The sequence below is a fragment of the Amblyomma maculatum genome, chromosome 11 (assembly GCF_055883805.1).
Source record: "Amblyomma maculatum isolate TAMU_Amacu chromosome 11, ASM5588380v1, whole genome shotgun sequence".
NCBI lineage: Eukaryota > Metazoa > Arthropoda > Arachnida > Ixodida > Ixodidae > Amblyomma > Amblyomma maculatum.
The window spans coordinates 91345209-91357401 of record NC_139354.1 but is presented as its reverse complement, the minus strand read 5'-3'; the positions used below and the strand labels follow the sequence as shown (position 1 = coordinate 91357401).

At 47.4% G+C, this 12193-nt stretch overlaps 1 protein-coding gene across 1 annotated transcript in view; it reads right to left on the bottom strand.

Moving 5' to 3' along the window:
• The window catches only part of LOC146174386 (sodium- and chloride-dependent glycine transporter 2-like), a 50764-nt gene extending 39053 nt beyond the window's left edge, over window positions 1–11711 (bottom strand). The window contains exons 1-3 of the mRNA XM_084584987.1: window positions 11588–11711; window positions 2998–3305; window positions 1122–1312 (exon numbers count right to left, since the gene is read on the bottom strand). Coding sequence (XP_084441113.1) covers window positions 1122–1312; window positions 2998–3305; window positions 11588–11711 — 623 coding nt within the window. The remainder of the gene's footprint in view (window positions 1–1121; window positions 1313–2997; window positions 3306–11587) is intronic.
• Window positions 11712–12193: the final 482 nt, after the last annotated feature.

Genomic DNA, 12193 nt, shown 5'->3' with positions numbered 1-12193 from the left:
GGTTTCGTTGAAATGGCGGGTATTATAGCAATAAATTTTGCTAAAAAATAAATTCATCTTTTGGCGCGCTGCACATATTATTATCGTCATAATCAGGCACAATATTTAGGTATTTTTGCCGAAAAGAAGAGTTCAAAGCTATTTTATATTTCTCTATTTCGCACCCTCAGAAACTGTCGGGTGCGGATTTGAGGGTGTGGAGTTCGACAGCAGTCCATACGTACAGCTGTCTGATAGGGAGTCTGGTTTTTTTTTACTCTGCAGTTGCAGAGTTGACACATTCCTTTCGAGGTTTTTTTATGCCATCCTTCGTAGAATCGTATATCTGCATGCCAAAAAAGTGTATTTTTCCTACATTAAAGATTTCAATTGCAATGAAGCATTGAGCTTGTTCATTGTCATTATTATCCTCGTTTTTTTGCGCTATATATTTCAAATATGAACTCATTTAGACTTGAATAGTTCGCCGGCCTAAGTGTAATTATAAGCAATGCTGTGTAGCAAGGGAGGGGGAACCTGAAACGGCCATAGAAAAAAGAGAAAGGTGGGAAGGAAACAGAAAAAAAGAGTTGCCTTAGTCGAGGTCTGCGCAGTAATTCCGGCCACCAGGGGATCTTTAACGTGGACTGACATCGAGACCAGCATGATTAGGTGGTTAAGGGTGGTGGTTCCTGGCCCTACGGGGCTGGGACGGTAGGTCAACCCGCTTGCGGTGGGGGCTAGCCAGACACCGATTTTTTTTTGTAGGCAGTCATTGCACCCGCCACTGCTTCTGTGGTGGACGATGGCTGTTGTTGCGGTGCGCGTCTTTCCCTCCCTCTTTTTTTTTTCCTTCCTTCCCTATTTTCTTTTCTGTCCGTATGAGGCAACGGAGGTGGCTCAGCTACAGAGCCAGTAGCAGGCCAGTGCATTTCATTTTCCTTCTTCCTACGGTCGCAACAACAAAAGACTAAAACTGGCTATCAACACTTTTGTGGTCCAAGGTACCCTCTAGAGCTTTTTTCTCATTTTTCTCCATTCCTTTGCAGCACTATCGTTTCACACACCATTGGGAGTTTAGTGGGAAGGGTGAAATAGTATTCGAGCAAGGAGAAAATCAATCGATGGTCGAGTCGGCTCACGTATAGTACTGCTCGGCCGATGACTGGTTGGCGTGCACGCATCCGTGTAGCTTGCTCATATAGAAGTCGTAGAGCACAGTCACCACGCTGCCGTTGTAGTCAAGAGGCACCGAATGCAGCCGGTTCTCGTCGGTCACTTTGAGGGCGGCACCATCTTGCACTAGCGCCCGCACGGCAGGTTCGCACAGGCGCTGCAAGAGTTCAAGGCCCTGTCAAATATTTGGCTGCTCAGAGGACTTTAGCACTGAAAAAACGGAATCGCGCGTGATATAGACGCGCAAAAAAACTATGATGCCCCATCTCCTATGCCGGCATTTATGAAACCCCTAAAAACAGTAAACAAAATCTCGCAGTATCGAAAACGATGACATTGTCGACTAGAAGTTCCGATGAGATGCGGCTGAGGTTGGTGGAGCGCTAAGCCACCAAAGAAATTGCTCCAAACGAATAGCCGGATACGCACAACCTAGCTAGGTCATCGCCTAGTAGTAAGTTGTAAATTCGAAATTTGCACAGCGAAAAAAAAGAAAGACGGTGATGTCACAGGACGCACCAAACGCCCTGGCATATACGATCACACCATGCCGCCGAGTCGGAAACCGAAAACTATAGTAAACTGCATCGCGAGAAGGCTGCGTCCAAGGTGGAGAATAGAAAGCGAAAAAACACTCAGCAGCCTTTGCACCTGTCGAATGGTCGCATAGCACAGCGGGCCACGTAGAGATGTGGGCGCTATCAAATTTGCCGCAACGTGGCCGACGCCGATGCAAAGTCACAACCCGTTTTTAGCAGTAACTTCTGTTTGCCGCCTCGAATAGGTGATTATTGAGCGCAGGTATTCAATAACTGCACTGCGAAACTATCATTACCAATCTGTTGTGGTTCGTTTACATAGTAATTGACAAATTTGAATTTCTAAAAATGAGATACAAAACACCAACTTATATCGCAGCTTCTAGAGAATACTGATTGCTTCGATATATGCATTATTTGCCTATGAACCACTTTGTAACATCGATGCTTGACTCTATTCATCGTCAGCTGCTGGCTCATGTTAACTGTAGGAGAAAACCTCTGCTTGTAACCTTAAATTAGCCCCACCCCGCCTGCCGCAAGCCACAGGTATATCTGAACCCAGCTAATTTGCCCGAAGCGTCCTGTCCCTGTCCCGTCTTGCCATTTTGTTCCCAGCCACAATAGATCTAAAACATACTTTCGTAATACAGCATCAGTGAGTCGCGCCCCCTTACAGGTTCATAGCAGTATATGTATTGCAAGCGAGAGTTAGCCTCGAAAACGCGCACGTAATAAACCGCGTTTTCTGGAGCCCAAATTCAAGTTACAGTCATGCTGTGTGCTGACGTAACTTGTATTTTTTTCAGTAGTTTTGTTCGCTTTCGAAGTGTAGCATGATACTTTCGCGGTCGTATAAATCTCGACCCCATAATGTTGGTCGGTAGATTTGGAGATACGAAAGCACAAGGGCACAAGCGAATATGGCAGGTTATTATGCACCAGACGTTGTGTCAGCGGTGCAAAATTAGCTGAGGAATAACCCTGCTAAACATAGGCGACACTAAATCCTTTTTTGTTCTTCTCTGGTTAGGCCTAGGCTTAGACATGGCAGACAGTTTTGTAGCGATTAAATTGCGCAGATTACTGAGTGAAAGTCTCCGCCAACTACAACAGGAAACAGATGATGCTGTATCTGCCGTGAAAGTCCAGGTGGTGGTACACTATATGTGGCCCCATGGTTAAGCTATATAGCCGCACAGTGACCTCTAGCTCGATGAAGTTTAGACAGCCTGGCAAGTTGACCTTGGCTGATAATGACGTAACGAAGCTTTCACTCCCAAATAGAGGGCAAGAAACTCACGATTCCTTTGGAGCGTACGTAGCATGTGCGCAGATCTGCTCCCCAGGAGGCGTCGCACGTCATCCACGGCATGCGCGGCGTGAACGATCCGGTCCAGTAGAGCATGCCGTGCGAGAGCACCAGTGCCGCGTCCATGGTGCGCATGGCCGATAGGAGGCACATGCTCAGGCCCAGGCCCCGGGAGAGCGGGAAGCAGCTGAACACGTGCAGGGGACCGCACGAGCTGAACTGGCCCATGGAGGCCTCCAGTAGGTACAGCGGCTGCCCCACGAATGCGATGAAGGCCGCGTACAGCAGTAGGTACGCGCCTGCGATTGTCAGGCAGGACGTGTATTGTGCACGATCGTGCAAACAGCTAGGAGGCGGCGCTAAGTTCTGTGGCATCGAGTAGCGTGGAACATTTAAGAAGTGCCACTTTCACCTTTTTGGTAGCCCCCAGTGAGAGATAAATTTCAGTGATTTACATATTTAAATTAATGCAAAGTAGGTGCATTAGACCCGCTTACCTATGCTATGCCTTTAACCAGTAGTTCCGATTGCAAATGAATGAAAATAGGCACTATGTTGCCCATTTCTCTATGGAATAAGCACTTGTTTGCACACGGAAGGTCCGGGGTAGGATTGCAGGTGGGGAGATGGAGAGAAATTAGATTAGAGGGAAGAAAGAGGTGTCAGGAGAATTCAGGACATGAGCAAACGAATGCTCTAGCTTCGGCATTCCTGCGCTTAGAGCAGTGAAAGCTGTCCAGGAGGAAACAAGTAACCGAAAAGCAAGAACGTTTGCTAAGTGCTAGCGCCACGTGAAGGCACAGTGGGGAGCGCAAGGTTATTCAGGACGCGGCGATTTGCCCGACTCCAACGACAAGTACCACGCGTATACATGACTGCTGTCTTTGAAGGCTGAGTGGTAACTAACGTGAGAGGGGACAGGCCGAAGTTGAGTTCACAAGACTGGCACGCGAGTGCTAGGTCAGGAGTAACACGAGCTTGTATAAAAAACCACAACGCAACTGCGATTCGCGCCACTCTCTCAATGGCAGCAGCTGTACGGGCGCCACCTTCTCATTGGCTAAGCGTATGTGAGGACGCGCATCGCCTCTGTTGCGCTCAATTTTGTGAGCGGCTTCGGAGAGGTATCATGAATTCTGTGGGTACGGATAGTGCACTGCTACGCAATAAAAAAAGCTCTGAGTATATCTTTTAAAAAGATTTTCAAAAAAAAAAGTGCGATAGAACTGAGCATGAAATATTGGCTGCTCGTTGTAGGAATAATTTTGCTGTCAAAGATGTGGTTGACTTTCCCTCTATAACCTAGGTGCTTATGCACGTGATTATAAGAGTGGTAGCGTTAAAGGCCCATCTGCTTGTGAAATATCTTTATTGCTTAAAATCAAGGATGGTGCAGGCCTGCGAGGCTAGTGAATGCTGGTCTCAGTTGGTGAGCAGACTGTGCTGCTCGCCACAAGTGCCAGCGCTTTGAGAGAGAGGAGGTTAAGAGCCCCTTCAAGGAAATCTGGCTTCAATATTGTCCGCGAACAGTCACGAGTATGCCTCTCGCCGGTGCATGGCCAAGCACTGATTGATCGGCAGGTTGGGTAGCCTCACAAAACCACTTGACATAGCTGAGGTGGCAGGAGTTGCCAACGCATGCTACAGTTGTGAGATGAAATGGTGAGGTGGGAACCGAACATAGGACATTTCGATCCAGAGTACTGAGGACGCGCCTGTCACATTGGGATCCTGGATCCCAGAGGACGCGTTACCTCTACAGGCCACACAGGCACGTTCCCATACGGTTTGGTTAAAGCGAGGACTTGCATCTATGTTTAATGGTCTCGCTTAATTGGGTAGCTTACGACTGTATAATAAAGAGAATGCGCACAATTTAACGGGCTAGTTAGTGAATAGGCGAGTGTCAAAATCTATGTTCGCGAACGAGGATCGACAAGACGAGGCTCAGACGAGAGCCTCGCGTCATGCCCCTGAAGGCGGAGGTTAAGTTTACTCCTGAATTTTTTTTCTGCCAGATGAAAGCACACGTGTATGACTGTTTCTTCAAAATCAGCAAGAAAGAAATAAACGCGACCAGCGTTTTTGAGGTGGTTACAATGTTCAAAAATGTCAGACCTAGCAACCTAAATAAATTTCGAAGGAATGAAAATACCTGTATAGCATATAAAAACGCATGTAATTACATGTGAAGCAAATTCCTGCTTGCAGATTGCACAACAGTTAAAATGATCAGTGGTATAAAGTGCAATATCTCTACAGAAGACTGCCACCCTGCCTTCTTCCTCCGCTCAGTTCGTACAGTCCCTCCTAGCCTTGTCTGTGGAATCATCCGCGCCCTGTTTTGTCCCTAACAGGGACAGCAAACATGCGAGCGCTCTAATAATACCGATATCCATATATATTTCGTTTGCGTTGTATTAGTTTTTTTTTTCACCAGTGCACGATCCAAGTCGATTTCCTGGAACCGGTCGGCGCCATCTGTTTCTTTGTTGGAACAAGCGAAGACAAAGTCTCGATACATTGATGTATCTTGAAAATCACGCTTTGACATGATGTATAAATGGAGAAATCTACAAGAACGTAATTGTGTTTTGAGTTAAGACGTTCGTTGCACAATATCAAATCGCTTTATTAGTTGCTTCTCTACAGTAAATGTCACGTGTTAGGTATTTTTTATCGTTCACTTTTTATTCCTTTTCTATCGACGCCCTTGCTATATTTACTCTCGGTGCTGAAGCAGTGAAATAGCAGTGTAAGGAATTGCTTGAAACTACAACCTTGTATGGCTGCGTAATGACACACCTCCCCCCCCCCCCCCCCCCTTATGTCACGTATCCGTATGCGAGCGAAGAAATAGCACACAGTGACCGAATTTGAATTGTTATCGCTTCATGCCAAACTTGAAATCTGCAAGGTTTGAATACGCGATGCCGGGTCACCTGCGCTGCGGTTGCATCGTCTCTCTAAGCTGCCCTCGTGTTCCCTGGCTCCAATCCGAGTGAAGCATCCGAAAGGTCTTGTGATTGTGCTTTATTTGTTGAGTTTCTGGTTACTGATACCTGCACACTATTTAGAGCAGCGCTTGGCCACGCTGGTCTTTCTGGGAAACATATTTCACCACTGACAAGTACAGCTACGCAGGATGCAGAGGTACAATTACCTTAGTGTTGTATCTTTCACGCTGCATGACTGTTAACAACATTAGGGAGTCGGATGTGTGTTCTACATGGCGGGAAACCTAAGCAGTGGTGTTATTGCGTCTTCAGGTTTATTCCTGCAAGGTGTAGATCCTAGCAGTGTAGGCTTATACGAATATCCTCACGTCCTGATCACGTAAAGAAGAACACGGTTTTCATTAGTACAAATGCTAAAAGGCATGCAAAATTAACAATTTCTTAATATAAATTATGTTCGTTATAATATGTTGTCACAGACGCTTTGCCCTGTAGACGTTTGTTCAACGGCGTAAATAATTGGCGGTCAGTTGCCATTAGAATTATTGCTTTACTCCAACATTATGTGTTAAAGCTGTATTTTGATTACAAAGCTATCCAAACATGGAACTAATTACAACTTACCAGTTACGTACAACTTTTCTTGTCACATCGCGGCCGTTAGCGATGCTGGTATTCAGTTTATAGCAATATATATCTTAAAAGGCGGGCCATTCAGGATACGGCTATACCGGCCGCGTTTTGCAGGGATAACAATGTTGTGCCGCCATAATGGGAGCAGTTTCATGTTATGTCCTTATTATGTTAAAATGACGCGTGATTTTTTCGCCTGCTCGGTAATAAAACAATCAGATTGGAAACGATTGCTCTGAATAAAAATATGAAGCAGGTAAATAATATAAACACTTCCTAATTGTGTTTCGCTTGAGTTAAATGTCATGCGCAAAGATTATGTGTATTGATAAATCGATTGATAGTAAACGAAAGGGGCTCATTCTGTCGAATTTTTTCTGCGAACACCTGAACGGCGCTGTAGAGAACGGCAGATGGGAGTGAAAGCGCAAAGAAAACAGTTCTGTAACTGAGTGCTGAAGAAAAAGTAAGATCGCCTGTGTAGGCGCAGTTTATAAGGCGCTCGACTACTGTGCCGGAGTATTCGGGTTCGAAAGCGACCGCCGGCTGCTGTGCTTCGATGGAGGCGAAATGGAGAGACATTCGTGCGCTTTGCAAAGTGAGTGCATGCCAAAGATCGGCAGAGGGTCGAATTTACTTAATAGCCTCCCACTACGGTGTTCCTCGCTCTTCTAGGTTTCGGTTCAGCCTTCTTTCCTTCCCTTATGACGCGATAACAACTAAACCAAGAAATTGTGATACTGCGTATTTGCTTTGCTGTAAACTAATTTATATTTTATTTATTGATCTTTAGCTTGCACGGATATCGCACCGCACGCAGACGCGTCCACTGTCGGTAGGTTCTAACCCGGGCACTCCAATACAGTTGTCCGTGCCTCCGCGGTGAGGCAAATATATCTGGAAGAAATCCGGACTTAGGGCAACATATAGCAGGGCGATAGTACCTGTAATGAATGTATAACGTTGTAGTGACAAGTGACTGGCATATGACACATAAAGACCGTGTACAAACAGAAGGGTGTTGGGCATTTATGCACACGCAATTTCCATTAGGGTAATGAACACTTATACGACTTGGAAACCCGACACTATAACTTTCCCACTGGATTCAATAAAACAGTTTGGGTTTTTGTCACCAAATCGGCGCCCATATTCATCAAGCCGGTACGGCGCGAGGCCCGCACGGCGTCGTGGAAGGCATGGAGAGAAAAGCCCTCTTCCCCGCGCGGGAGAGCGCGTAGCTTTGTACGCGTTGCCGTCACCCTCTTTCCCCTTTGCCCGGGGAAAGCGGTGGTTCATCGGTATGGAATGCGCCAGAAAAATCGAGAATCTTCTATGGGACCTGGCCAATGACGACGCGCGGCTCAACGGGAGGAGAGGAGAGCGCTATAACCAGCGAAGCTAAGTGTGTGTGCACGCTAGCTTTGGCGCGTGTTAACAAACAGACGCGGCGCGCCCTATTTAAAGCGACCGCGCCGCTTGATGAGTCAGTCAGTCAGTCAGTCAGTTCGTCAAGTGTTGTGCGACGTGCTCGCCCGTGATTCGGCTGGACTCCCGGGGATCACCCGCTGCTGGCAAGCCCACGGACTTTCAAGGGAGCGGCGCTCGTCTCGCATGGCGGCCACATCGTGACTCTTGAGGCGTCGGACTGCAACAGTGCCCGGTGAACAATTTGGTGTTTGTTTATGTACTCTCTCGTGTTTCATCTGTTGTAAAGCCTCTACGTTATTGGATACCTGTGTAATTGCATGCTTAGCGTTTGTATTCTGTGAACCTCTCGTCTATGTATTTCAAGTGATATTGTGTATTCCTTTGTATCGTCTCTTGCTGTGCATAAATTGTGTTTTGTTTGTTACTTCTGACTTCGATCCTTTCTCTGGTCTGAACCGGCGACCGCTGGGCACCAAACGACCACCCCCTTCTGTCACCACAAGGTAGTTGAATTCCGGCTGAGCTTGCCACGCAGGTCGAGGGCATCTCGTTTGCGACCGGAACAGCTACCCCCACTCACTCAAAGGGTGTATGGGAGTGTGCGCACCGTTAAGGGCGCATCGTTAATATTACCCCCTTAATTATTAACGGGTGACAATTATTCTGGCGTCCGCGACAGGACGTTTGGTGCACTCAAGCTCAGAGGACGGAGAACGAGTTAGAAGAGTTTACGAAGAGGTCGTAAACGGTGTAGCAGCAGAGCGATAGCAAGAGGTACCGCGCTGACGCGGTTGTGTAAGGTCCATTGAGAGTGCTATGTATTAGCATTAGGCAGTGCACATTGAAGATGAATCTCAAGGAGATTATTGCGTTGGGCCTAGAGAAAGGTCTAAAAGCAGCTGAACTGCGAGAATGGGTGGACCGAAAAGAAAGAGAGGTTCTAGAACAAGCTAAGAAGGAAAGAGAAGAGGCTGAGAAAGAAAGAGAGAGACAACGAGAAGAAAGAGAGAGAGAATGGCAGAGGAAACAAGCAGAGGCAAAGAGACAAGCAGAAGAAAGAGAAAAAGAATGGCTCAGGAAGAGAGCCGAAAGAGAAAAAGAATGGCTGAGGAAGCAGGCAGAAAAAGAAAAAGAATTCTTAAAAGAGAGAGATCCTTCTCAAAAAGCTGGCTGAAGTTCGGCGTTTGAAAGGTATTACCGAGCCTCCGGAGGTTACCTTTCCTTATATTAGAAAGTACATTGAACCAAGCGATACATGGACAGCCACAGGTACTGTAGAAACTGGCTCCAGCAGCCAGAATGAGGTTGTGGATCAGCGTGTTCTTGCAACAGAAACGTCAGATGACCTAACTGGAGCTCAGAATTCTCAGAAAAATGAGATTGTGCCCTCCGAGACGACAGGTTGCAGAGAAGCTGCAACGGCAGATGTCGAGCCAGAAACCTCGGTGTTTTCAAAGCTTGAAGATGAAGAAGGGCAGAATTGTAGCTCCTCATTAAATGACACCATGGCTGAGTGCATGAGTGACCGGGATGAGGAGATTTCAAATAGCGGTGAGCACGAAAGCTTGGATGAAGGTGACAGTGCAGATCCTAACCTTGAGGATTCAGAAATGGAAGAAAGCGAAGACTGCACTGCGATGAAAGAATTCAAAGAACATTTTGAGGAGCAAGAAGTAAAAAAATGTGAAGAGAAAGAACTCCCAATTGAAAATGAGTCCTGCTTTGAGAAGGTACGACTGGAGGTCGTGAAGAAAAGAAAGAAAATGAAAAGGATTAAAGGAGAACAAAGTTCTCAAAAAGACGCTCCTTACAGACAACAATGTTCTGATTATGCGGGTAAAACCGGATCAAACGTTCCTCGGCCAAAGGTGCCAATAAAAGTGAAAATGAAAAGAAACAAATCCAAACCTGCCAAGTCAGGCAAAGTCGACAGGGAAATGACTCATAGAAAAAGAAGGAAGAAGCGGCTGAACGACTGGATGCGCAAGCGCATGGAGAGCCTCCCAGACCGAGAAAGAATGAGACGGCGTCCTCAAAGCGCAGCTACACAAAGTAGAGTTAGTTCTGGCCAAGCTTCCGATCGGAAAGCAGAACTCCAGAGTAGAGGGAGGAGAGAAATAAAATCGCAGATCAGAATTATCATTAGAACCAGAAAAAGAGTCAGGACACGCGTAAGAAAGACGTACCAGTGCTTCGTAAGAAGGAGAACTGGCGCGCTAGGTAGTTTGAGAGGGGCTCACCTGTTCGAAGGAAAAGCCACAAGCCGTTTTTGGAAATATAGGTGAAAGTGTGCCTTAGGTTTGTGCGCTTCATATTTGAATAACTGTGTGGTTCTGTGTTCTTGATTCTTATGTGTACCTGACAACAGTGTGGTGGTATGTTTGTGAACATCATGGCATTGATGTATGAATTTTGTAATGTGTCATTACAGTTTGTGAAATTTGTGCAATATGTGTGATGTGAACATTTGCCCCATACAATTGTGAGCGCATGCATGTGCGCGCGATGTTCGTGGTTGTGAATATTGTGGGACAATATTCTTTAAGGGAGGGGCAGTGTCACGAAATCGGCGCCCATATTCATCAAGCCGGTACGGCGCGAGGCCCGCACGGCGTCGCGTGGAAGGCATGGAGAGAAAAGCCCTCTTCCCCGCGCGGGAGAGCGCGTAGCTTTGTACGCGTTGCCGTCACCCTCTTTCCCCTTGCCCGGGGAAAGCGGTGGTTCATCGGTATGGAATGCGCCAGAAAAATCGAGAATCTTCTATGGGACCTGGCCAATGACGACGCGCGGCTCAACGGGAGGAGAGGAGAGCGCTATAACCAGCGAAGCTAAGTGTGTGTGCACGCTAGCTTTGGCGCGTGTTAACAAACAGACGCGGCGCGCCCTATTTAAAGCGACCGCGCCGCTTGATGAGTCAGTCAGTCAGTCAGTCAGTTCGTCAAGTGTTGTGCGACGTGCTCGCCCGTGATTCGGCTGGACTCCCGGGGATCACCCGCTGCTGGCAAGCCCACGGACTTTCAAGGGAGCGGCGCTCGTCTCGTATGGCGGCCACATCGTGACTCTTGAGGCGTCGGACTGCAACATTGCCCGGTGAACAATTTGGTGTTTGTTTATGTACTCTCTCGTGTTTCATCTGTTGTAAAGCCTCTACGTTATTGGATACCTGTGTAATTGCATGCTTAGCGTTTGTATTCTGTGAACCTCTCGTCTATGTATTTCAAGTGATATTGTGTATTCCTTTGTATCGTCTCTTGCTGTGCATAAATTGTGTTTTGTTTGTTACTTCTGACTCCGATCCTTTCTCTGGTCTGAACCGGCGACCGCTGGGCACCAAACGACCACCCCCTTCTGTCACCACAAGGTAGTTGAATTCCGGCTGAGCTTGCCACGCAGGTCGAGGGCATCTCCTTTGCGACCGGAACAGCTACCCCCACTCACTCAAAGGGTGTCTGGGAGTGTGCGCACCGTTAAGGGCGCATCGTTAATAATACCCCCTTAATTATTAACGGGTGACAGTTTTCTGTATGAGATTCTCGCACGAGGACCTTGCGCGAGCTCACCGTATCCGTTGGTGTAGACGGCGTACGGGAAGGCGTACACGTTTCCGAGCCCTACAGTGGCCGTTACGAAGAGCAGGAACAGGTCCGTCTTCTCGGCCCACTCGGCGCGGTCCAGTTCAACCATGGCTCCGCAATTGCGAGACAACAGCCAGGCGTCTCAGAGGGCTTGTAGCGGACGCTTTCGGTGCGGCTGGAGGAAACAGCCTGTTAACAGGTGACGTACACAATTCTCAGCTTAAAGAAAACTCAAAGTGGGGTGATGTAAGGGCTGAACAATACGCTAGACTGGGGGTTTTCAAGCTGCATTTCGCACGTTGCTCTGTGAGGTTCCGCTACCTCCAACTGCCGTTCACACCCTCACCCTATACCCTAGCCTACAATGCATCAGGAGGCTACAAAGCACACAGAACGTTTTCTACAAATTCCGTGCGAAACGTACACACTGCTTCGAGAGTTATTGCCTAGCTTCAGGGTGGTAAAATGACCGCCATATCTTCACTGTCATCATTTTTCTCTCCACACTCTCAAAAGCCTGCACTAAAACAGCCACCGCAAGGCTTCCACGCTGTACGATTACTGGATTTGCATAACATTATATGAAAGCCA